At 52.3% G+C, this 26,769-nt stretch overlaps 1 protein-coding gene across 4 annotated transcripts in view; it reads right to left on the bottom strand.

The window, feature by feature from the left end:
• Positions 1 to 26,432, bottom strand: part of ZNF362 (zinc finger protein 362) — a 41,435-nt gene extending 15,003 nt beyond the window's left edge. Inside the window, exons 1-6 of one of the 4 annotated variants that reach the window (XM_017527979.2) lie at positions 26,281 to 26,426; positions 12,816 to 12,941; positions 7,285 to 7,348; positions 6,853 to 7,099; positions 2,988 to 3,315; positions 1,576 to 1,800 (exon numbers count right to left, since the gene is read on the bottom strand). In XM_017527979.2, the coding sequence (XP_017383468.1) occupies positions 1,576 to 1,800; positions 2,988 to 3,315; positions 6,853 to 7,099; positions 7,285 to 7,348; positions 12,816 to 12,853 (902 nt within the window). In that variant the 5' untranslated portion in view covers positions 12,854 to 12,941; positions 26,281 to 26,426. Of the gene's footprint in view, positions 1 to 1,575; positions 1,801 to 2,987; positions 3,316 to 6,852; positions 7,100 to 7,284; positions 7,349 to 8,108; positions 8,226 to 12,815; positions 13,729 to 25,640; positions 26,010 to 26,280 lie in introns of those variants that run through there. The other 3 variants (XM_017527980.2, XM_017527982.2, XM_017527983.2) reach the window with 3 other exon arrangements.
• Positions 26,433 to 26,769: the final 337 nt, after the last annotated feature.

Here is a 26,769-nt window from a genome sequence, read left to right as displayed (position 1 = left end):
TTACAAACTCCACAGCAAAAACCAATTTTATCCCTGACTTTTCCAATGCTGATATTGGCAAACACGTGACAATGCTCACACAGATGATAGTCGTCATGTGAGAAAACTCTGCTGCTTCCCCTCTGAACAGATGAACTGAAATCTTGGTAATCTTTGACTTGTTTTTTAAAATACCAATGGTATTTTTATTTGGTGAGCCAGTCTTTCTGATGTCTACACCCTCCTGCACAATTTTTCTTCTTTTTCTTTTTTTTTAAAACAGAGTTTCTCTCTTGTTGCCCAGGCTGGAGTGCAATCTCGGCTCACTGCAACCTCCACTCTCAGGTTCGAGCGATTCTCCTGACTCAGCCTCCCAAGTAGCTGGGATTGCAGATGCCCACCACCATGCCCAGCTAATTTTTTTTTTAATTAATTTATTTTTTAGACGGAGTCTTGCTCTGTCACCAGGCTGGAGTGCAGTGATGGGACCTCAGCTCACTACAGCCTCTGCTCACTGCTACCTGACTCCCTGGTTCTAGTGATTCTCCTACCTCAGACTCCTGAGTAGCTGGGATTACAGGCATGCACCACCATGCCCAGCTAATTTTTGTATTTTTAGTAGAGACAGGGTTTCACCATGTTGGCCAGGATGGTCTCCATCTCCTGACCTCATGACCCACCCATCTTGGCCTCCCAAAGTGCTGGGATTACAGGCGTGAGCCACCAAGCCCAGCCTAATTTTTGTATTTTTAATAGAGATGGGGTTTTGCCATGTTGGCCAGGCTGGTTTCGAACTTCTGACTTCAGGTGATCCACCCACCTAGGCCTCCCAAAGTGCTGGGATTAAAGGCATGAGCCACTGTGCTCAGCCACAAGCTTTTCTTAAAGCATTTACAGCTTTGAATCTCCCTTTCACACACTCAACTAGATTGTATGCCCCATGAAGGCAGAGATTTTTGTCTGTTTTGTTCCTGGCTGTATCCTCAACACCTAGAATAGTGTCTGGCATAGAGTAAAAGTTTCTGTTAATATGTGTTAAATAGATGAATCATATGCTCTGTAAAAACCATTTATATTTATTCCAAAATATTTAATAATTGCTTATTATGTGCTACAAACTGGGGATGTGGAAACAGAGGAGACTGAGCTCTTGCCTTCAAGAACTCCCAGCAGATTGAGTGAGGTGGGCAGGTAAACAGACGTGGGTGTGACACCTACCACGACTATGATGGACATGCACAGGGCCTTCTGGAGACACAGAGGTCAGGCCTCTTACCCAGCTAGAGTAATCAGGGAGGGCATCCTGGAGGAAGCTAGACTGAGAGAGGACAAGGGGATGGCCAGAGAAACAGGGAAAGGCAGGAGGGCGTCTCTGGTAAAGGACACGGCACGTACAAAGACATAGAGATGAGAAACAGTGGGGGCAGGGTGCAGTAACAAGAGCTGAGGCCAGTGAGGTCCGCAAGGCCCAAGACCCCAAGGGCAACAGGCACCTGGAGAAGGTCCTTGCCCCTCCTTGCACTGGCTCCATGTGCCAGGCCACAGGTGCTGAGCTGAGTTGGGCTGCAGCAGGGCAGCAGCAAGCAGGCCACTCACCTGGTGTGCTGCTGGAGGTGGGAGAGCTGCCGGAAGGACTTATCACAGTAGGAGCAGTGGTAGGGCTTGACACCCAGGTGGATACGCAGGTGCTGGGCCAGGTAGGAGGCGTTGGCAAAGGACTTGGAGCAGTGTGGGCACTTGTGGGGCTTGGCCTCTGTGTGCGACTTGGAGTGGATCTGCATCTCCGACTTGGTGAAAAAGGTCAGCGGGCATACCTTACACCTGCGAGGCAAGAGGCAGGTTCACACCTGGGAAGATCCCCCAGTCCATCCATCTCAGGGAGGCCTTCTACATCAGAGAGACCTTGCACCTCGGACAGGTCTTTCCTATGAGGAGCCCAAGAAGCACAGGCCCACCTGGGAAAGACAGGGGACAGTCTCCCAGCCTGGGCACCCTTAAATCTGGAGGAGGAAGCTCTCACCTGGGGGAACATTTACAAAACCTAGGGCACAGGGTTACACTTCAAAGAGAAGACAGGCCTGATTCCGGTGAGGGTTTTCCTGGGGCCACATCCCATGGTTCAGGGCCTCCCCTGATTCAGGTGCTAACGGGTGAAGTAGTTCTCAGCTCCCATGGTTCAGGCGCTAAGGGGTGAAGTAGTTCTCAACCAGGCTGCACAACAGAATCACCTGGGGAGCTTCCAAGAACTACCAATACCTGCCCCACCCCCCATGCCCTCCACATTCAACAAATTAACTCAGAATTCCTGGAGGTAAAGCCCTGGCATCCACATTTTCTGAAAGCTCTTCAGATGAATCTTTTTTTTTTTCTTTCTTTCTTGAGACAGAGTTTTACTCTGTCACTCAGGCTGCAGTGCAGAGGCCCAATCTTGGCTCACTGCAGCCTCTGCCTCCCAAGTTGAAGTGATTCTCCTGCCTCAGCCTCCTGAATAGCTGGGATTACAGCGGTGAACCACCACACCCGGCTAACTTTTGTTTTTTTTGTAGAAACAAGGTTTCACCATGCTGGCCAAGCTGCTCTCAAACTCCTGACTGCAGGTGATCCACCCGCCCTGGCCTCCCAAAGTGCTGAGATTACAGGCAGAAGCCACAGTGCACGGCCAAGAGACAGGTGATTCAAAGGTGGGGGGTTTGACAGGGCTGACACAACACTGCTTAAAGGGAGGAGGAAACTGACTCTCACAATCTGAGGCTGTGGGGGTGGCTGCCAGCCACAGGCCACACCTAAGGGGCCAAGGCTCTATTCTCTCCAGGAGCCCTCCCTGTACCTGGACTTTGGATGTGGGCGGGGCTGTCCACAAGGCCCCGTCCCTCTGGACACTGGCCTTCCCCCTACCCGACTCGGCCCAAGGTGTCCTGTTTCAGCCCCGCAGCCGGGCTCCTGGGGCAGCCCTGGCTCAAGCCCCAGTCCCAAGCCCACTTGGACCCCGTCCCGCCTGAAAGCCCCACCTGTACGTCTTGCCCTCCTTGGCAGTCTCGCCCGAGGCCAGGATGGGGTAGGGGACTACTAGGACAGGTGGACCCCCCGGGTTCTCTGCCTTGATCTTTTTGCGGCCGCGTTCGGACTTGGGGGGGCCAAGCAGGCCATGGCCCTGGATTGTCTTGATGGAGTCCAGGAGAGGGGGGCTGGTGATCCCTGAGATGAGGGTGGGGGACGAGGCGATGAGGCGGCTCTGGCTGGTGGTGGTGGGTGTGGACGGGGTGCTGGTACCCGTGCCCGTGCCCGCGCTCGACTCAGAAGTGCTCACAGCCGGGGTCCGGGTGGACAGCCCCAGACCTGCAAAGACATGTGGGTGGGGGCACGGGTGAGGGGAGCTGCAGAGGCCAGCTCGGCCCGGCCAGCCCACCCAGCTATGTGATTTTGGCAGGCGAGCATCCGCTTAATGAACATTCATAAGTTACTAGGCAGGGGCAACTAAATGAGAGCTTGTACATGTGTAAGATGCCTTAGACACCTTAAGATTAACTTGAGTTAGATCGGCCCTTTGGAAAAATTCAAACCATAGAAAAAGACCAAGGCACAAAGAAGTTCCCTACTGTCTTATTTATAGCAGCAAAACTTTAGAGGCAACTGAAATATGCAACATTAGGAACGGGTTCGGTAAACAGCGATCGATTGCCTCTACTGAACTGCCCATTAAAAAGAAGGTTATGTTTGTTGAAGCAAACTACATATGTATGCACAGAAAAAATAAGGAGAGGATGTGCCAAAATGTGATGTGGATGGTATATTAGGAGTAATAAAAACAATAAAAAAAGCTTAACTGTACTTTGATTCTTTGACAATGAGCTTTTAAAAAACTTTTGTAATAAAAGTTATTCTTTTAAAAATGAGGAGACTAGAAACATTTACATTATCAGCTGAAACAGACAGATGAAAATGGTATCTATTGTGTGGCTCTTTTTTTTTTTTTTTAAAAAAGAAAAAGAAAAAACTAAAGACGTGTGCATTGAAAAAGATAATGTCAAGTCAGCAGGAGAATGTTTTGTATCATACACTGGCGGTGGGAGTGTGCATTTGCAAAGCCTTAATGGAAGGTAGTCAGGCAACAGCCATTAAAATTTTAAACATGGCCAAGTATGGTGGCTCACACTTGTAATCACAGCACTTTGGGAGGCCGAGGTAGGAGGATCGCTGGAGCTCAGGAGTTGAAGACCAGCCTGGGCAACGTGGCAAAACCTGTCTCTACAAAAAATACAAAAGTCAGCTGAGTGTGGTGATGTGTGCCTGCAGTCCCAGCTACCCAGGAGGCTGGGGTGGGAGGATCACTTGAGTCCAGGAGGTCGAGGCTTCAGGAAGCCTTGATCATGCCACTTCACTCCAGCCTGGGTAATAGAGCAAGGCCCTATCTCTTTAAAAAATAATAAGTAATTTAAAAATTTTAATGTACGTAACTTTTGACCAAGCAATTCTACTTCTAGAAATCTACAATAAAGAAACATTCCCACATGAGCAAAGAGGTGTGTGTACATGGGCCTTCCATACAAATCGGTGATCATAAAAAACTGGACACAACCTGTTAGTCCTCAGCATGAGCTTTGTAAGCAGCTGTGGTCCACTCTCATTGGGGGAACTGCACGGCCACTAAAACAAGCTCAATGTGATGCAGTGACAGAGAGAGAAGGTCAAAATGTGCTGTCAGATGAGAGAAGCAAATCAGACATACGAGGCATCTATTTTAAAGAAGGCACACTCAAACTACATACATATATATGGACAAGATATATGCGCATGTAAATGCACAGGAATAGATCTGAGAAGAGACACATCAAACTGCTAATTGTGGTTCTCTCTAGGGAAAGAGAAGTTTTTTTTTGGTAAAAGGAGATTTTCATTCTTTGTCTACCTGATTCTATATTATTTGAATCTTTTACCTGGTGAATTCATCCATTTTTAACATCTGTGATTAAAGGACAAAATAAAATAAATTATAAACATATAAAAATTCTAACAGTAGGATTAAGGCTATATTTCTCTTTTTAGCTTGTTGGCAATTTCTAAATTTTCTATAATGACTATATATTACCATTATAATAAAAAGTGGAATATATATGTTTATGACAGAATGGTGAGTAGAAAAAGCAAGTTAAATCATAGGTACAGCCCTACCACAAGCTCAGCGAAACACACATGAATACTGGAAAACAAAAACATATGGCAAAGGAAGGAAATGGACCAAGAGCCTCTCTGAGCTGCTGGGTTGGGAGCTGGGGATTATGAATGATTTTTTTGTTGTTGCTAGTTTCTCTTTTTTCCAAATTTTCCTTAATATGCTTATATTACTTTTTTAATATTACTTTTATAATGGAAAAAATAAATGTAATAAAATCATAATAACAGGGGATGTGCAGAGTGCAGTTGGGGCCTGGAGAGGTTTGCCAGGCCCTGTAATTCTTGGGTGACTCTGGGAAAAGGGGGGAGAGACGGAAAGAGGCAGAAGCGCCTAGCTGGCAGTAAGGACGACCAGGGAGGAACAAAGACTGGCCACTGTGGTCTCCCAAGAAAGCTTAGATAGCCAGGCTCCAAGGAGGGCCTCTGGCGGCTCCAGCCCCTTGTCATTACCCCCAGGATGTCCCCCTAGCACCGCAGCCTCAACCTATCCAAGACTAAGCTCACATCTTTCCCCAGCCCTGTTCCTCCTCCAGGGATTCCATCACAGGGGCAGTGCCCTGGGAGTCTCCCTCACCTCCTCCCTTCCCTCACCCTCCTACATCCTGTCCTCTCTTCTCCCGCGATGTATCTCAGATCTGTCCACCTCTCTGCATTCCCACTACCACTGCCTTGCCCAGGCCACTACACTCCTGACAGTCTCCCTGCTGGCATGCTTATCCCCTGACAGCCCAGTCTCCACCTTGCAGCCAGACTTGGTTTTCTCAACCCATCTCTGAGTGTTTCCTCCCCTACTTAAAAACTTTCAATGGTTCCCCACTGCCCAAGGGTCAAGTCCAGATCACTTTGTGGCCCACAGGACCATTCTTAATCTGGTGCCCACTTCCCCGAAGCCTCAGCAGAACTGAGCATTGAAACAGAGTAAAGACAGGGGCTCTGGAGCCATACTGTCAGCTTCTGCCTCTCACTAGCTGTAAACTGTGGCTTTACCTTTTGCTGCCTCGGTTTCCTCATCTGTTGAATGGAGACATTAAGGTGAACTGCATGAAACTGCTGTTTTTCTAAGTCAAAACAGTCCAGTGTTCCACCTAACACCAACAGCATGCACCTCACGGGCTGCTGGGAGTACAATGAACACTAGTGAACAGACACCAGTGCTCGACTGGAGCTAGCTGCCATCATCACTATCACCACCACCATCTTCCCGGCCTTCCCACCCCAGAGGGTCTCTCCTTCTCTTGCTTCCTACACATATACTCCCCTCGAATGTGCAGTTTCCACTTGCTGTCCCAGTTCCCTAGTTTGCAGCCAACCTGTCCTTGCGTTTTGGCTCCTCCTAGGAAGTCTCTTACCCCCCAAATCTGGTCAGGGTCGTTCTCTGGAGTCCCAAAGAATCTCAGGATTTCCAAAGTTCTCTATGTGAACTTGACTTTCCTGGTAAGCCCTATGGGGCAGTCACCCACTCCTGCCGTGTCCACTGTGGGGTGGAGAGTCTGTCCAGTACAGGGTTGTTGGAAGTCTGGTGCTGTGGCTCGTCGGGGCCAGACCCACCACCCAAAGCTTTGTGCCCTACCCTCAGGCCCTGCCCGCCCTGCTCTCACCTCCCGGGGTCCCATCCTCGCCAAGCGCCCCTCCACACCCGCCCCCTTCGGCCCTGTCCCCGCAGGCCCCGCCCACTCGCCCGGCCCCGCCCGCGCCGCCTACCTGTGACAGTGCTGGTGGCCGGCCGCGCGTGCAGCGCCACGTCGGGCTGCGGCACTGCCTGCGGATGCAGCCCCGGCACCTGCTGCAGCTTGGGCAGCGACATGACGGCCTGGCTGCTCTCAGCGGGCGCCGGCGGCACTAGCAGCGGCTGTTGCGACGAGGCCGAAGTGGGCGGCAGGTGAGGCGGCCTGATCTTCTCGGCCATCAGCTGCTCCTTGATTTTGTTTATCAGGACCAGGTTATCCAGCTGCGGGCGGAAGCGGACGGGTTGAGGGGGTCTAGCCTGCACCCGGAGCCTTCTCCAGGCCCGCTGGTCCACCCGCGAGCCCCTCGATCCTCACCCATCACCCCGCAGGCCACAGCCAAAACCCAAGGCAAAGCGAAGCAGATCCAGGGAGAGTAGGGCAGCCAGAGGGGCGACGTCAGTCTTACCTGGCTGGGCATGGTGGGAGGAGGGGGCCAGAAGTAGGGGTTGTTAAATCGAGGCTCGGCCATCCTGCGGGAAGAGAGCAACTGTTACCGGGAAGGGAGCCCTCCCCACGCCTCGGACAGCACCCCTCAACTTCACCCACTCAAATTGGGGCCAATATCTGGGATCCATGTCCCCATGGGTCCCTCAGCCTCACAGCACAGCAGGCCTCCCACCAGGCCCAGGGAGCCACATCTCCAGGCTGAAAAACCTGGAATTCACCCCTCACTTGGTGGGCCCCAGAAGGCAAAGGTCACATCCAAACCTGAGTAGGCTCATCCAGCTCCCCCCTCATTACCCCAGTGCTGGCTGACCAATCTCCATCCCCCAGGAGGGCCCCAGGTTACTGTGCCAACCCTGTGGGTTCAGCACAGAAGGTTCCCCCCAAGTACAGAGACAAACTGGGGAGTCCTGGAGCAAATCTGTAAATGCTCATCCCTGATCCCTGCCCTTCTGCCCCCTGGACCCCTTGAGTACAGACATCCTTCTAAAACTCTGGGGGCAACATGGGGTCATCAGATACACCCTTTCTGAAGGGCAGTTTGGCAGGACAATTTACAGTGCCCCAAATGATCAATGCCCTTTGACTCAATAAATTGTATTTCTGGAAAGTTATCTTCAAGAAACAGGCCATGTGTGGTTGTTCAATGCCACGTGCAACATCTGACCTACAACGATGTGCATGAGAATGCTGTGGTTACAGAAGGGTGGGGTTGGAGAGGTCTGAAACGAGGGCAGTCTGGGCTCTCTGGTAAAAGTGTGTGACAAACTGTCTGGTGGCCCTCACCTCTGGCAAGTTCCATGGCAGGCCTGTGCAGTTAGAAGGCCTTTTCAACCAGGGCAGTATGAAGGATGGGCCTTCAGGGCTATCTCAGTCTTCCAGAAGGTTTGTCTTCCTGCGACCCTAGAGTAAGTCAAGAAGCGACTTACAGGGACCATGCCTCACAGAGGGTTTCCATTAAGTCCTGCTCCCTGTCAGGTTTCTCTTATCTCTCTCTTACAGAAAACACTTGCCTAACTGGTATTGCTGCTTAAATGTAATTGTTTATTTTGACAGGAAAGACCAAAATTAAGTGTTTTTAACCTCTTTTCCTGGTCCTATGAGCTTGAGAAGCCCCTACTGGAATGGTGGCTATAGGGTTTCGGAAGAAAGCCCTCAATAAGGACACAATCTAATCTCGTATTTTAAGAAAGAAAGTTTAGGTGAATTATCTCTTGTGATCTTTACTTAAAGCACAAGAGGTAGTATTATACCATTTTATAGGTGAAGAAACTGAGGCTCAGGGAGAGGGAAAGGAGAAGACCTGTCTAGGGCCACAAGGCAAATGTGCCACAGTCAAAACTAGAAATCAGATTTGCTCAAGCTGGTTCCTCTGGGGAATTTGCTTTGCAAATTCTAGTCTTTGGTAGAGCAAATGCCCATATGCAAACGGCTCAATACCTATATCCAAACGTCCTTACCCCTCACTCCCAGCCTGAGGGCCAGTTTGAGTCAGAGCACCCTCCTGAGGTGGCTGGGGCAGCTCCTGCCCTGTATCAGCCCTTCTGCTCCGCCATCCTCAGGCACCAAGATGCCCTTCCCTCTGCCCACCCATCCCTTACAGCCCAACACAAGTACTTCCTGCCTGGAGTTCTCCCTGACTGCTCCAGACCCCTGGGACTTCTCCTTTCCCAGAACAAACTCAAAACAATAATTACAGTGAGGAGGCTGCAGGTTACCAACTGCCTCTCTTGTGCCAGACGCAATGACGCTGAAAGGCAGGTAGGCACTCTTATCATCCCCATTTTACAACTCAGGAAACTGAATTCAGAGAGGTGGAGTGACTCGCTCAAGGTCACACAGCAAGTAAGCAGAGAGCTGAGATTCCTGCCCTAATCTGCCTGACTCCAAAGTCCAGCTCACCAGTCCCTTAGCCATTCTGGGGAACGACAAAGCATCCCGACCACAGCCTTGTGAATAAGCCCTACCTTAGGATGACACGGCTGCAACCTCACAGGCAAACACCTGCTAACACAGCAGTGTCCGGACCTGTCCCAACCCTGCTGTTGTCCACAGGGGCAAATGTGGAGGGGACTGAGCTGTAAAGCCAGGGTAAGGAGATTCCAGGGCTAAGGGTAGGGAGCTGGGGGACTTAACCAGAGAAGCATGGGAATTGGATACACCTGTCTCGTTCATCTGGGTCTCCCCAGCACCCAGGCCCAGAGGTTATCAATAATGTGAGTTGTATAATGGATTGGATACATCTGTCTCGTTCATCTGGGTCTCCCCAGCACCCAGGACCAGCAGTTATCAATAATGTGAGATGCATGATGGAATGAATAAATGAAGTAATAATAATCAGAATGATTTTAAAGACAATCCCATACAATTATCTATCACTGCTCATAGTTTACAAAGCTATTCTGTGCCCACTGGCATTCTCATCAGAACCCCAGGAGGATGGCAAACAAGGAAGAATTTTCACCCTCATTTCACAGAGGAAGAAACGAGGGCACCAGGAGGGAGGCGTATTGCTCAGGCCACATGCATGAGCAACAGGAAGCAGCACTGTGCTGCGATGCTGGGTGCTAGCTCTCTAAGCCTCAGGTTTCCTCATCTATAAAATGGGGTGAAACAGGCTGCCCTGCTTCACCCCTGCTCTGGCCCAAGACTCTGCCCCCTGCGCTTCGCTGCTTCTCAGACAGTTCTGGAAGATCCATCTTTTCCTCCTCTTCAGTTCAGTTCAATGCCAAGTTCAGAGCCACAACCCTGATCAGGGAGCTATGGGAAGAGGGGGCCTTGCCCAGGGTACCGTAGCTGGGATACAGCATTCTCTCTGCCACCTATCAGACCCCTGGTCAGGCAGGGGCCACCCCTTACCCTCATTGGGCCCCAAATCACTTAATCTGATCAGTACCACCTCTGCCTGATTTCTCTGCATCCTTTACTGGCTGGTTCTAAGTAATTTAATGATTCAGTCAGTGACCCTAGTCCTGGTGTCTACCTACTGTGTGTCAGGCACAGGGAAGGCAGGGCACGGGCTGAACATTTCCTGAGCTCTTCCTGCATGTCAGACACATTGCTAGGTGCTCATCAACAGCATCTCATGTGAGACCCCCAACAGGACTCTGAGGTAGGTATCCCCTGTGCAGCCCTGGGACCTGTATGAGAGGGTATGGCCCTGGCAAGAGGTGAGCGGGGGGAAGGTGGCCAGGACCAGGCCAAGCCACTCAGACCCTGCCTAAGGGAAGGGCTTGAAGCCAGAAAGAGACATGGCCAGATGTGTGTTCAGGACAGAGGGACAAGGCAGAAGGACATTTCTGGAAGAGGTCACGGCTTGAGCAAAGGCATGGAGATGTGGAAGCACAAGGCAGGCTTGGGACAGTGAATAGCACCTACAGGCACCAAAGACAGCTGCAGCGCAGGGAGGTGGTGAGATGCAGGGCACTGAATGCCATGCTAAGATCTTGGGTTGGAATGCTGGTGGTGAAAGGCATCAGGAAATATGATGGACCAGGGGAGCACTGAAGCAGAGGGAACTATTTGAGGATCTGGTGAGGGCTGGGGATGGAGAAACAGGAGCCTCCCTGGGGTTGAGTGTGCATGCCAGGATGGGCAGAGGAGACACGAGGGTGGCCAGGCCTCAAGCATGACAAAAGCCAAGACTTTCTACTGTGAGCCCCAAGACATAGGGCTGATCCTTGCAGGGGAGTAAATATCATTTTGTTTCTCTTATTGTAAAAGGTGAAAAACATTGGATAGGCGAAAGAATGAAACACTCTGCTGCTGATGGCAGCTAGCCCACCTAACCATCTATCCATTCAGACTAGACAAATCCTGTGGGCCAAACTGGGATCAGTGCTGGGGAACCTGAGCCAAATGGAAAGAACTCTGCCCTCCCCAGCCCCAAGCTAAGTGGAGGAAGCAGACAAGTGACCCACAAGCTTCTGCAAAGAACTCCCACCTATGGGACCTACCACACACCACTAGTGACCTCCCTGAGGTCAAAGCTGATGGGCCACTTTCCAGTCCTGTCCTCCATGGCCTCCCTGCCACCTGGCCCATTGGAGAAGGCCTGTGTGCCATGACACCTTGGTTCCTCTCTTTATCTGCCTCCTTTAACATCTTCAGTCTCTCTTCCCCACCAAGTCAGCTCCTCAGGATGGAGTGGGAGCCCCCTCTCTCCCACCAGCCTTAGTTCCTGTGTGGCCCACGCACTCTGGAATCTAAATACCCACCAAGCCCAAAGTCCCCACCTCCAGCCAGACCTTTTCCTGACAGGCCGACTCCTGGGCTGCTCCTACTCCAGAGGCCTGAGCTGGACTTGGTCTTCCCCTATGCCACGCACCTCATCTAGTCATTCCCAACTCACAGCAAGACATCCCCATCTGCCCAGATGCTCCTGCAGAGACACACAGTGATCTACCACACTCGCCCTCCCTCCCCACCCACCTCAGACCCATCTCAGCCATGTCCTCAGGATTCCAGTTCCAAAATCTCTCTCAAGCCCACCCGCTCTTCTCCAACAGTCCCTGCCACTGTCGCCTCACCTGGACTGTGGAACAGCCTGCTCTGTTTGCAGCCCAACATACCCACGTTCCAATCTTGACTCCAACTCACCAGCTGTGTGATCTTGGGCAAGGCATTTGCTCCTGCCCATCATGTAAAGGATGAGCAGCCCAAAGCCAGGGACCTGACCCAGCCTGGAGAGGACCAGGGAGGACTTCCCAGGGGAGGTGATGCCTGCCTTGGGTCTTAAAGGATGAGTGGGAGTTAGCCAGGCAGAGAAGGGGTGGGAGCATTCCCAGCAGAAGCAACAGCTTGAGCAAAGGCCCCCAGGCAAGGAGCCCAACAGTGTGTGAGGGGAGCCACGAGCATACGGTGTTGCCTGACAGGAGGTGAGGCTGGAGCCAGCAGCTGGGGCCAGATCTAAAAGGCTGCCCCCTAATTCCTAGGCCTGGAGGCTGGACTTGAAGTGGTGGGTTATGGGACTGAATCTGTGATTAAGAAAGGCCCCTCTGAGTGCCCAGTGTAGAGGGGACTAGAAAGGCCAGGAGAAGAGGCAGCGGGAAGCCCCTGGAATCAGAGCAGAGAGACAGGGGCTGCACCTGGGCCAGGGAGGAGAGTGGCCAAAGAGGCCTGGAGCTGGAGGCCGAGGGAGCATGCAGGGGTCCCACACAGTGGAGCCCAGGAGACCCAGTGGATACCAGTGCTGACAAATACAGCCACAGGAACATGCGGACAGACAGCACCAAACCCAGACACACATGACAGATACAGACCTGTGGCCCCAAACATGGACTGATGGGGACCCAGCAGCTGCCGTGAGGAGGAACCCACAGCCACCACGACACAGGAGGCTGCTACAGGAGGGTAAGCACACACCTCCCCCAGGGCAGACCCGGAGGGTGGCAGAGGGGGCACTCAGGGAAGGTGGGACAAACACAATGCTTTAATCCCCCAAAGAACAAACCCTCATTGACAGAGTGCAACCTGGAATCACAGGCTCCTTACCTAGAGTGTCCTTTCCCACTTGGTGAACTTCTACTCATCCTTCAAGACCCAGCTCAAGTGTTCCCTCTTCTACGGAGCTTTCCCTGAACCCCCAGCCAGTCACTTCCTCTGTGTTCCCAACAGCACCTTGTATATGGGAATAACAATAACAATAATAACAATAGTAATAGTAATAAAGTGCCAGCTACCATTGATTTCAACATCCGTGTTGAGTATGTTATGATTCATGTCACTGAATTTTCCCAATGACTCTGTGAGATGCACATGTAACAGAAGAAAGTGCAGCTCAGAGAGATTGACCAACTTGCCCCAAGTCACACAGCTCGTAAGTGATGGAGTTAGGATGCCACCCAGATCTGACCCAGCACTATAGGGCCAACTGCACTCCAATGCAGTTATATTTCCTGGGTGTCCTCCCCACTGGACTTCAAACTCTTCACAAATAGAGTTGGTGCTCATTCATTTCTGCCAGCCTCTAGCCCAAGGTGGCCACTTCCAATGGACTGGGAACTGTACCAGGATATTTTACAGCCATTATTTTACTCTCATAATAGACCTATTGCACCGATGAGGAAACTGAGGTCCAGAGAGGTTGAGCAAGTTGCCTAAGGTCACAGAGCTGAGTCTGAACTTGAAACGAGGTCTGTTTATCACCCTGTCCCAAAAGGGTGTCTCTGAGGCCAGCCCAGCAAGCTCCACGGAGGGGAATTAAGTGGGGGGTACTGAGGAAGGGGTACATCATGTGTCGGGCCCTGCCACCTGGAGACATTCAGACCTGGACAAATGGACACAAAGAGGACAAGCAGTCCAGGGAAGGGTGTAGTGAGCCTCACCCACTGCAATGCCGAGGGGTTCAGTAAAGCAACTTACAGCCCAACCCACAGACATTAAAAAATGAGATTTGGTGGGACAAGGTTCACGTCTGTAATCCCAGCACTTTGGGAGGCCGAGGCAGGAGAATCGCATAAGCCCAGGAGTTTGAGGCTGCAGTGAGCCATGATCACACCACTACACTCCAGCCTGAGTGACTGAGCGAGAACCCATCTTTAAAAAGAAGAGATTTGCCCAGACCCCATGGCCACATAGGATCTAGCTCCTCACAAAGCAAATGCGAGAGAGCAGGACTCCAAACTCTCCGGACACTATTACAAAGGAGGCAGAAATAAAAACCTGCGTCAGAAAAAGCAAGCTTCAGGGAGCCACACCCAGAGGGAGGCTGGGAGCAAGGCGGGAGGCAGCTGGGGCCAATCTTGGTCTTGGTCTTTGTTTCTCTGATTTCCAAATTCTCGGTAATGCCGTTCAGTTGCTTAATGAAAACAATAAATTCATTCTTAAAAAATGAAAGAAAGGAGTTGGTAGCTTAGTGCGGGCAACAGATGGAGGATCCAGAGGCAGGGGGCAGGGGGAGGTCAGGGTCAGCTGCTGGTGGGCAGGCAGTTGACTGCTGCATGCCAGGCCCTGCACAGCCCCCAGCCTCAAAGCACGCACATGGAGGGTGGGTGTCAGAAAGAGGTACCTGGAAGAGGTGGCATTCAATCTGCACCTTGACTCTGGTTAGGATCCTACAGGGTTGGGGAGAAGAAGGTCTACAACACCTCCCTGGCCCTGATCCAGGCCCCCTTCACCTCTGGCCTCAATTATTATAAGAGCCTCCTCACAGGTTTCCCCACCCCCACCCTCATCCTCCACTCCACTACTGTAGTCACTGTGATTTTAATAAAATAGAAAATCACAACCCTGACCTTCTAAGAACACTCCATAGCTCCCCACTTTCCTCCAGACAGGTGTGGCCCCTGCCAATCTCTCTGGCTGTTCCACTTTGTACTGCCCAGCCAGACTGACAGTCTCCCCTTTCCCCCAGGGCTCCGCTTCCCTTCTTACCTTCCCACCTTCCACAGGCTGCATCCTGTGGATGCACATGGAATTCCAGTGCCTCCCTCAGGCCCCAGCTTACAGTCCACCTCTTCCTGGAAGCAACTGGGGACTGCTCTGCCTCCATGCCTGGGCTGAACTGTGTGCTCTCCTCTCTGCCCCCTTTGTACCCTGCATTTCCAACAGCAGAACACCTCTCACCCCATGTTCTGTCTGTTTGCTCATCCATCTCTGCTGCTGGACATGCACTCTGTTGGGGAGGGATCATGGCTGAATTATTTATCTTTTAAGCCCCGAAGAGTATCAGATAAAGGTTTGGATTAATTAATCAATTACTTAATAATCAGGGTAGGGGGGACTGAAAGGTCTGTGGCCTGGTAGAAAGAAGCCCCCTCCCCCTCCTCCGAGTCCCCTCCACCCACTTTGGCACTGTGTTGTCCTCTGAGTTACACTATCCCCTCTTTCCTGTATCTAAGTCCTGTCTTCCTAATTGACCCAAGGGGCTATGTGTATTCTCTAAAGACTGGCTGACCCAAAAAGGATGTTAACAGATAATAAACACAGAAAATGTTTCAGCTTCCCTAGCAGTGAAAATTCAATGAGTTTCACCTGTCAAAATAGCAATGCGAAGCAAGAAAATGCTAACACCTAATACTGATGAGGGTATGGTGAAATTGGCATGCCATGTATTATTGGTGGGAGTGTAAATTGTAACAATAATTTCTGAAAACAATCTGGCATGAATTTGTCAAGAGCTCTAAAAATGTCCAAACTTCCTAGCCTAGTGATCCCATTCTTGGTCATCCATCCCTAGAAAATAACCCAAATACAGAAAAAGTTACATGCACAAAGGGGTTTGCGTCAGTGTTTTTTTTTTTTTTTTTTTTTTTTTTTTTACAACAGCAAAAACCTGGAACAGCCAAAATTTTAAACAGGTTCTGTGTAAGTCATGTTACTTGGTGACATAGTCTATGGTTGTTAATAACTGCCAATATGACTGGCCTTGTAATGACTCATTTAACACTCACATCGGCCTATCAGGAACTGAAGGCACAGAGAGATCAGGAAATTTGCCCAAAGTCAAGCGGTTATGTGCAGGATTTTAATCCAGATAATCAGGCCCTAAAGCCCATACTGACACTGGATCCATTAAAAGGAAGGATTGAAACCACTCTGCAGTCACTTAAATACTCGTGACACAACAATAGTCAGAGGGGAAAGGGGAAGATTTTTTAAAACTGCATGTATGGACCCCCCACCCTGACATCTATGTAAAAACTGGGTGCTGAGAGAAAAGAGGGAAAGAAGACACCAAAATGCTAACACGGGTGATGTTTCCAGCTTGGAGCAGGGGCAGAGATGGGGTGGGTTTTTATTTATTTCATATCCCTGCTTTCTAATTTTTCTGCATGTCACAGCTGATGGCGTGACAGGCCTGGAAGAGTACTGTTATGTGACTTTTTAAGGGAATATTTTTAATAAAACCAAAAGTTAAGCAAGCTTTGGCAAAGCAAGACACCCCAAATCCCAGCCCACAGCCCCATAGAGGATTCTGGCCTCAGGCCCTGCAAGTTTACCCAGGAGGGCAGGGCTCAGGGAGGGACAGGGGCCTGCTCAAAATCCCACAGCAAACCTCCAGTCCCACCCATGACCCCAGCCAGGAGAACAGTCAGGAAGGGACTCCTGGTCCCATCCAGGGGCCCCAGTGGGGAGGACCAGGCTGATGGACAGCCTGCCCAGGGCACTAAGTCTACTGCTTAAAATCCTGCTTGGTTCTCATTACTTTTAGAATCCAGTTCAAACTCCACAGCCTGGCTTTTCCCAAGGCTCAGGCTTTTGCCAAGAAGGTCCCCTGGCCATGTTCATCTCACCAGGCGTGTCCCTCGGCATCCATCCCTCCAGCATCAGGGCCCCTAGAACAAGGTGCTCTGATGTGCCATGCCATTGCACGGTCTGAGCCCCTCCATCTGGGACCCATACCACCCAACTGGAACCCTGCCCTCAAAACTCAGCTCAGCTGGCACTGCCTTGAGGACCTGTCTGGTATCTGCTTATTTGTCTGTCCAGTCCCCCAAGCAGGCTGTGGGCTCCCCAAAAGCAGGGCTTGGTCTGGTTCTTGGTTACAACCCCTACCCCAACATAGCCCCACAGCTCACGCAGGTCTTCCCTACTGTCTCAACTTAAAGGTCACTTCTGATGTTTCCCACATAGGAATCGGGCTACCCTGTTATACATTCCCATGGTCCCCCGCATTCTCCCTACTCCACCACTGTATTAATACCATGCCTCTAAATATGTCTTAGGCCTATCTCCCCATCAGCCACCACTACTGCAGCCCCAGAGCCCATTGCTAGCCATGCAGTAGGGCCTCAAGTGCCTAGCATACACTGGGTACTCAACAGATGATCAGAGGAAACCGATGAGGAGGGGTCTTTCCATGTGTGCCGTGAAGACTCAGAAGTCTGCTGGGAGAGCCGGTGCAGCAGAGGGGCAGTGTGTGCAGAGGCTGGAAAACTGCTAACTCCCTGGGAGAGCAAAGGTTTCTCAAACATAGTCCCTGCCCCCAGAGAGGGGCAACAGCTACTGCTACAGTTGGGCTGGGAGGGAAAGGAGGGTAGTGGCAGCCTTCTCAGGAGGGTGAACTCATCTCACTGGGAAAAACAGACTTCAGGAAGATGGTGCTTACTGCTGAGGGAAGGGGAAATTTCAAGAGAGAGATGCCAGAGGAGAGCATGGCAGGTGGAAAGAACTGCATGTGCAAAGGCCCGAGGCAGGAAAGTACACCGTATCACATGGGTCAGGGTTATAGTGCAGGAATTCACAGGGGAAGAAGGGTGGGTGGCTGGGGCCGTTCATAAAGGACCAGAGTTCCAAGCTAAGGTGCTCCAGTGAAAGACCATGGCGGGGACAGGGGAGGTCCCCGAGCAAGGGAGGGCCATGGCCAAGGTTTTCAATGGACAAGTTGTTATGGGGCTAGAAGGATGGCCTGGAGGGGATAAGCAGATGGTCTAGGAGAGGGAAACTGAGGCTTCCCATCTTTCAGGCTCCTGAGACATGCTCAGTTTACCTCCCATGGCCCCTCTGCCCTCCACATACTGCCACTCCATGCAGCCTAGAACCCTAAGCCCCAGCCGCTTCACCCCACCCCAGTCTCAAGACCTTGGCCAGACCTGGCCAGCCCCAGAAACTCACTGCTGAGAACTTCCTTCCCCAGGAGGAAAGAGGCTCCCGGGATCCTGGATCCAATTAGGCCGGGTTTCCGCAGCCTCGCAGGGTTGGGAAGGGCTGTTTTCATTGTGATGGCACGGCTGATCAGAGGGTGGGTGGGTGCTGCTGGCTGTGGCCAGGTCAGTGGGAGCCGGGAGGCTGCCCCTTCCCCTCACTGTCCCTCCCTCTCCAACACCCTCACCCTCTGGCCCACCCACTCCCACCTCCAGCCACCCAGAGACACCCAGGGTGGCTGGCCCTCTCTGGGAGCCTCAGTGCCCACATCTAGGGAAGGGGCCATGACACCCTCTCAGTTCCAAAAGAATGTTCTGCAGGTTTGGAACACATCCCTCTCCCTACTTCTGTTTCTCCTGGGGACCCCCAGCTCCCATCCCCTCTGCCAGCATGAAATGATGATGGTAATAATAACAATAGTTCCTTCCTCCACACCAGGCACTTTAAGATACTTTACAAGCTATTTCTCACTCCGGCTCCTAACGACCCCATGAGGTAGATGCTGTAAGTGTTTTGAAATATAACGTATTCAGAAAGATGCTTATAACATGAACGGACAGCTTAATGACTTATAAAGCACATATCCAGGAAACATAAGAAGCCCTCACCCTGGGCCCTTTCTCAGTTTCAATCCCCACATGTTTTCCAAGCTTCTATGGTCATCGCTCCTTTGTTTGGGGTCAGGAGTGAGGCTCAGAGAGGTACTAACCTGCCCAAGGCCATGCATCTGGTGCCGGCAGAGGTAACAGAACCCTCTGGCAACTCCATTTTCTCTCTGGGCCTCCTTTCCTGCCTCTATAAAGTGAAGGGGTTCAACCAAATCATAGCCTGCGCTCCTGGACCCTTAAAAGGGAAATGTGACAGCTGAGAGTTAAAAGTATGGATTCTGGAGCCAGATAGCCCCAGCTCAGGCCCTTGGGATTGTTACCTAAATCTCCAAGCCTCCATGTTCTCATCTGTAAACTGGGGATGATCATGGTATCTCATGGGTTGTACTGAGGACAAAATGAGCTAATATGGATAAAATCTTTCGAACACTGCCTGACACATAGTCAGGACTCCTGAACAGTCAGCTGCCTTTCTGCCATTGCTGTTGTTAGGTTCTCTAAGGCCTAAGGGAGCCTTCCCCAACATTCCAATGACCCACATGGAAATCTGACAAGCCAGTGATGCCATCTGGGGTGGCAGTAGCTCTGGGAGGCCTTCAGGACCCACAGGGGCCATTCTGCTGACTGACAGAGATCCAGGTCTGAGATTAACTGAAAACAAGAAAGCCAACTGCTGGACCCTGGCTCTGGCCCGGCCCCCAGGAGCTTTCCAGACAGGTCTCAGGGGTCCTGGACAGGGAACCCCTGGCAGGTGGTCAGAAGCCTATTGTATCCCAGGACCTCCACTGCAGTAGCCTGTGGGGCAGGCCAAACAGGCCTCCAGCCTGGGGTGCAGGCCAGCAGACAGAGAAAGGAGGGGGGGAGGTGTGGGATGGACAAATGGCTCGTGGGGAACAGGCCACAGAAGACAAGCCAGACTCAGCCTCACCTGCTGCCTCATCTCCTGCACCTTCCCCAGGTCCCAGTAACCACCTTCTCCATGTCCTGGATTTCTCACTTCAGGGTCTCTGCCCAGGCCATTCCCTCTGCCCCTCTCCCATCATCAGTGACCAAAATCTCTCATCTTAATCATTATGTGGCCGGGCACGGTGGCTCACACCTGTAATCCCAGCACTTTGGGAAGCCACAGTGGGTGGATCACCTGAGGTCAGGAGTTCCAGACCAGCCTGGCCAACATGGCAAAACTTTGTCTCTACTAAAAACACAAAAATTACTCGGGTGTGGTGGTGCCCTCCTATAATCCCAGCTTCTGGAGGCTGAGGCAGAACTGCTTAAGCCTGGGAGGCAGAGGTTGAAGTGAGCCAAGATTGTGCCACTGCACTCCAGCCTGGGTGATAGCGTGAGACTCCATCTCAAAAAAAAAAAAAAATCATCATCATCATTTGTGTGATCTTTTGTATACTGCCTGTCTACCTCCGCTAGGGTAGGAACCATATATATACATCAGTTTTCCTCCCATCTATCACCATCTAACGCAAGGCCTAGATATAGTAAATGCTCAAGAAATACTAGTGAATGAAGGCAGGAGATGGAAACAAGCTGCCAGCTTCGCCGTTTCCTGCAGATCTAGGCCAGGTGTGGGTGCAGTCGTGAGTGCAAGGGTGTGTATAAGACATGCTGCACAAGGCCCAGAATTTGAGGCTATGTTATCTCAAGTGTAAATGATTGTGTGCAGGCAAGGCTCATCTACATGTAGGAACACACATGTGCATGAGCAGGCCTGGATGAGCAGAGCTATGTGCAGATGAACACCATGCATATGACAGAATGTGCAGATGATCAAGCACGGGGCTGCTCGCTGTTTCCCAGGAGAGTGCACAGTGTGTGCCTGGGTGTACAGTCCTGCCAGTGGCAAGAGTGCCTGCTGTGTGACGTGTGTACCGTGTGTGCATGCACACTCCAACAGGCACACCTCCTAAACTCCTGGCTCCTAGAGGTCCAGTTCAGGACATCTCTGGTGGTATTTCTGAAATAGCAGAGAAGTGCCCCACACTGGCAAGGATGGTGCAGGGAGTACGGTCAGCGTGGGTAATGGAAAAGCTAATAGTGTGGATATGTATGAATGTGTGTATTTGACTGTGTTGAAGGGCTGTACCCCCTCTCTCAGGCAAGTGTTCCCCACAGAGCCCTAGAACCTGGAATGGCCAGCTAGACTATCCCCTCAAGAATCCTAAAGTCTTTGCCCAAAGTTCAGAAAAGGACACAGATGGTGGGGACCCCACCAAGGGTATCCTTGTGAACACATCGATGAGGCAGGGAACAAGGCAGGACCCCTTAGGCCCCAGAGCCAAATCCCTTGGCCTTCCCTACACACCTTACCCGTTAAAGACACTATTCAGCCACATCCCCCAAATTCCACCCAGTCTCCAAAGCCCAGTTCCAGCCCCAGGTTCTAGAAAGCCATCCCTATCACCATGACCCCAACTCACTCCCAGTGCAGCTGGCTTCCTCAATTTCCCCCCAAGTGCCAGGCACACCCTGTGCATCCAAAAATGTTGCCCCTATTGTACAGGGGTAGCTTATCTGCTAGAGAAGAAGCAGCTGTTCTATTGAGGGCCTTCCCCTGCCTTTGAACCCCGAGGCAGATACCGTGGCAGCCTCTGGGCAGACAGAGATGCACATGGCCTTGGACAAGGCCTGCTCCTCTCCCTTCCCACTTCAGTTTCCCCAACGGGTAGAACAAACTTTGGCTACATGATCTGGGACATCCACCTCTCTCCTAATAGTGCATGACTTTAGATCTCGCATGATTCTCCAAGAATCGCATATATAAATGTCATCAGATACAGACTTTATTGGAGAGATAATGGTGTCTCATTTTCCTGAGCACAACCAAGCCTGACCAATTACCCCTGGATGAGTGCCGAGCACCAGGCTAGAGAGATAGGAACTCGGAAATCCTGAGGGTTCACGTGGTCTTTATGCACCCATTCATTCATTCTTACATTCAACACTGCACCGAGGCTGTCTGCCTTTCTTCCCACAACCCAGTGGGAAGAAAGAGGCTACTGAAACCAGGAATTCACAAAGTCAAAGGCACTGGGAAACCATGACACTAACATCACTTCCCAGGCATTATTCACAAGGGAGGTGCAGCACTTTACACCTTGTAAAGAAGGAAAACTTCCTAGCAATGCGAGCTTTCTGACAACAGGAAACTAGGTGGCCTGGTTAGGAGGGAGCTCACTAAAGGGAGGTTTCTAGGCAGAGATCAGAGGCCCTTTTAACGAGGGTATGAGAAAGAATCCCCTGCTCTGTACAAGGGTCCAGTGAGGTTGGGCTGAGAGATTCTAAGGAGTCCTAGTGTGCTAGGTTCAAATTCCAACAACTGCTCCATGAAGCAAGTTGCCTACATCTCTCTGTGCCTCAGCTTCCTCACCGGTAAATATGTTAAATTTATAAAGGCTTTAAGAACATGGTATGGCACAAAAGAGCACTCTGTGATGCTAAATAAGGCGGTGAGAGTCCACTTGGTAAGATTCTAAACCTAAGACTGGATCATGCTATTATACTAAGACTCCAAGTGTCAAAGGTTCTGAGCTAGAAAGCTCAGATGCAAAGCTCTGAGATTGGAAGAGACTAGGATTCTTAGATTTCATGATTTAATCATCTCATTATTTCCTAACAACAGCCCTGAGTCTCCCGAGGGAGAGGAGAAGACAGCCCTCGGTGTAACTTCATCTCCCAGGCAATGCCTGGCCATCAGGACTGCTGCCACACCTGGACTCCCCAGCGTTTCCTCACCTCTACAAAAGCCCAGCCACGCCACACCAGAACCACCTGCTCACTCACATGCATGGCGCTTCAGCATGTTCTAGTGGTGTAGGCATGCAAGAAGTGCAAATAAATAAACGAGAAGGTTTCAGACACTGGTGAGAGCCACAAGAGAAAATAAAAAGGGGTGATGTGAGAGAGTGAGAGTTGGAAGCTATTTTAGAGCAAGTGGTCCAGGCAGACCCTCTGAGGAGGTAACATTCAAGTAGAAACCTGTGAAACAAGAAGGTGCCAGCCATGCAAACACTCAGAAAAAAGCCATGGGGGTGGGGGGTGATGTGCAAAGGCCCTGCCACCAGGCTTTGTGAATTCAAGGTACAGAACGAAACTGGTGTGTGGCTGAAGGTAGCAGGCGGATGCGGGGAGCTGAGGGTGAGAGGTGGGCACAGCCTGGCCTATGAAGGGCCCTGTAGGCCCAGAAAGTACTTTGGATATTTTTTCTTCTAAATGCCTGGGAAACATTTGAAGAGTTTCAGCAGGGGAATGACAAAGCAGACCAGGGCTTGCAGGGTGCCCAGATCATCTGTCTCATTCTGAAACCACCACCATGGTTCTCAAAATCATGGCAGGGCCCATGTCAGTAATCAACAATCCTTATAACTCAGTGGGTACATACTGAGCTCCCACCGCATGCCTGGCCAGGGTGGGGAGACCTGTCTTGATATCACTCCCAACAACCCATGAGAGATTCACAGAAAGCACCCCATTTTAGAGTTGAGGAAACTGAGGCTCAAAGAGGGAAAGAATGTGCTCCAAGTCACAGAAGCCATGTGACACAATGGGACTTGATCTCAGGACCCAGGTCTATCATCGTGATGGTGTATGGAACTCCTCTGGTGTTTTCAAGTCTTCCATTCTCTGAGAGACCTATCCTGAGGACTCAAGTAGGTGCCCAGCGAACACTGCCCTGGCTAGTGCTTCATGCACCTGCGGTCTCACCTCTTCTTCCCTGTTGGCTTTAGAGCCCTGGAGGACTACAGTTGTATCTCACATGTCTGTCCAGTGTGGGCTAGGTGGGCTAATGATCGCATGGAAGCACAGATGAATAGACTACTGAGATGACTAACCAATAAACTAATGAATGGATGAGGAAAGAATAAAGGAATAATCTGGCAACAAATGAATGAATAAAATAGCCCATGGCAGAAGGAATGAATGGCTCCACATTTTACAGAGGGATAAGGTAGGAAAGTGTCTGCTCAGGGAAGGGCTAGGGCCAGCCTGACTTGAGACCCAGTCCCCACCTCATCCACACACCTGCTTCCTCCTTTTCACATGGGACCAGCTTGCCTCCAATCCCCAAGACTGCAGATAGCCTATTCCTCAGTCCCTGGGACAAGCCCATGTCTCCACGGAGCGCTAGCCATTACTCCACACCATCACCAGCCCCACCACCCATTAGCAACTCTCGCCCTCCTGGGGCCTGTGCAGCCTGGCAATGGGTAGAGAGGCTCACTGTCCCTCTGGGTGTCACAGAGGAAGGCAGATCAGGGTCTGGTTCTGAGATCTGACTGAATTACTGACTTCCGGCCAGTGGCTTCCCCGTTCTGAACCCAGGTGAACTCCTGACATGAGCCTTTTCAACTCTGACATTCTCTGGGTGAAGTGGGCCTCTGAATTTTTAGTCACTGGGTTCAGGAGAAGAATTAGAGACACCAAAACCTAGAAGATTCCTTCCCACGAGCACCAAAGTCCATCTGGGAAAAGGCCAGGCGAGGAGCCTGCAGGCCTGAGTTAAGCCTCCTCTGCCACTGTTCAACCTCTCTGAGTCTTGGTTTCCTTATAACGAGGTTCATTATCCCCATTGGGATAATTTCACTCCAACTGAGTTTCTGAGAGAGCCTGGTGTGATAACCACCACACCACACTGTGCAAACTGTAAAGTTCAATTCTCTCAGGGAGGATTATGATGGCAAGGATAGGAGGGAGTGAAGGATCATGCTGTCCCATTCTAGTCCAGTTCTGTTCAAAACGGATCTTCCGGGGGTCCAGTCCCCCAGTGGAGAACTTCGGAGGGAGCCCAGCAGTGGGAGCCTGAACATCAAGGTCCTAGGCTCAGTCTCCTTCTACCTGGTAGTGTGACTTCAGGCAAGTCACTTCCTCTCTCTGGACCTCAGTTCCTCCATCTAACCACCTGGTTTGGTACCCTCTGGCCAAGGCATGCCAAGTTCCACAGCCCTGAACTCCTAACCCCAGCTTTCAATCCCCAACTCTGTTTTTTGGGAACTGACTCCGTCTACTGGAGCCAGGACACAGACCAGGAGTAAGACTAGAAGGGTCTCCCCTCCAAGAAATGCTGGAGTAGGGGGCAGGGGAGAGGCCAGGCCCAACACTGCCCCAGTGCCTTGGACAGCGCTAGCCACCACGGACCTTGTGGGCCTGGCCTTCAGACTCCCGCTCAGCAACCTGCAGAGCCAACAGGCCCTGACCTGTCCAGCAAGATACTTCAGGAACTTAACCGAAATCCCAAGTGCTTCCACCTCCAGGGCGTAGGGCAGGAGTGGCAGAAAGGAATAAGAGCCTACCACAGGGGTAAGGCTCACACCGAGGGGGACTAGCAAACCAGACTACCTTTCCTGCTCCTCCCCTCAGATGGGACCCACTGGGCTGCAGGCCTGCACCCAACCAAAAGTTCACCATAGGGTGGGGTCAGGGAGTCATCACCACCAGCTGCCACCTCTGGGGGCAGAAGGTCCACCAGGTTGGGGAGGAAGCTCTCCAACAGCAAAGGGCCAAGCCCACTTGCCTGAGGGTCCAAGGGTCACCCCAAGGCCTGGGCGGGATTCCAGCCTACAGGGGGGTCCTGGCCACCCATGAAGGAGACAGGCCCACTGCCACACACATAGCTCCCGAAGGTTCCACACTGCTCCAGGGCAGGGTTGTGGGACAGCAGGATTATTTCCTCAAGCCAGGGGTCTTTGCTGGAAACCCTGGGCCCACTCCAAGCCCCTCTTGCCGGCCCTCTGTCCCCCAGATCTGAGGATCTAGTTCCTTACAATGCCATGTTTATAGAGCCCCTTCCAAAAAATGTTTCCCAGTTCCCCCAAAACTCACATCCCCAACCCCCCACATCCCCCCCCCCCCCCCCCCCAGGCCCCGTGCAGCTCTGAGGAAACCGGCAGTTAACTTTTCCCAAAAATCCTGCAAAGGCAGCTGGCTGGGGGAGAAATGGGCCTCGAGATCCTTTCGCGGCATTTCACCGCCTTCCAAAAAAAAAAAGAAAGAAAGAGAAGAAAAGCAAAGCAAACTTTCGGAGTTAACTTTAAATTCCCAGCCCTCCTCCCCCCCACAAAATCGCCCGGCAGCTTCCCTTTTTTTTTCTTTAAAGTGCAATTGCATTGTGTCTCACCTCCCCGAAAGGCTCGCAGCTCTCGCCAAAGAAAAGGAAAAAAGCCAACCCTTCGGGTGCCCCCTCTGCTTCCAGCCGCCTCTCCCACATTCTCAGACAGTTTTATTAAAATTTTCAGACAAAAGAAAAACAAAAATGGCAGCCTGGCTTATTTTTAAAACAGGACAGGGACGCCATATTCTGCAGATCTGCAAAAAAAGGGAGAAATCCGGCACTGGCCGCTCCACCGGGCCGGCTGCAAAGTGCGCGAACCGCGCCGTTTGCAATCCGTTTATTTGCATTAAGCCCCATGAATCATTGTTTACCGGAGAATTGCAGCAGGGTTTGAATAGCCCGGCTTAAGAAAAACACACACACACACGCGCGCGCACACACACACACACACACGCACACACACTCGGAGACCAGCCCCAGACACACCGCGGGAGACACTTCCTACCCCGCACGCCCCGCCGCTGCCGCCGCCGCTCCCGGCCGGGCCCGAGGCGCAGGCTGCCCCGGGCCCTCAGAGCGCCCCGGCCCGCGCTGACAGCGCCCGCGCCCCGGCCCGGCCCCCGCCCGCAACTCGGCGCAACTTTCCCGCGGGCAGCCGCCCGCAGCCGCTGGGCCCGCTCCCCGCGCGCCCCGGGCCCGCACGGACCTGGCTGTGCTGGCGGCGCCTCCGGGACGCGGCCGCAGCCCCGCGCCCGGCGGCCCGAGGAGGGCCGGGCTGGGGCTCCGGCTCAGGCTCCGGGCTCAGGCTCAGGCTCGGGCTCCGGCTCCGGCTCCGGCTCCGGCTCCGGCTCGCTGCGGAGCCGCGCGCAAACCTTCCGGGTCGCCTGCTGTTCACTTCTGGGTTCTGCAAGCGCCGCGGCGGCGGCGGCGGCGGCAGCGGCGGCAGCGGCGGCGGCGGCGGGAGGCTGGGTCTGCAGCGCCGCGCGGCCCCCCGTGCGCTCGGCGAGCCCCCGCGCCAGGCGCCCGGCTCCGGGGGGGCCGCGTCGGGCCCCCGCCTCTCCTGCTGCGCAGCCCGTCTGGCCCCGGGGGCTCCCGCGAGTGGGCAGCGCCGGGCGCTGGCTGCGGCGCGCGAGGGGAGGGGGCCGGGCGGGGGGCGGGGGCGGGCCGCGCACTGGGGGCCCCACTCGGGCCCCGG

The sequence above is a fragment of the Cebus imitator genome, unplaced genomic scaffold, assembly GCF_001604975.1.
Source record: "Cebus imitator isolate Cc_AM_T3 unplaced genomic scaffold, Cebus_imitator-1.0 Scaffold51, whole genome shotgun sequence".
Classification (NCBI taxonomy): Eukaryota; Metazoa; Chordata; class Mammalia; order Primates; family Cebidae; genus Cebus; species Cebus imitator.
Note: the sequence above shows the minus strand (reverse complement) of the source record. Positions and strands in the feature narration are given on the sequence as shown.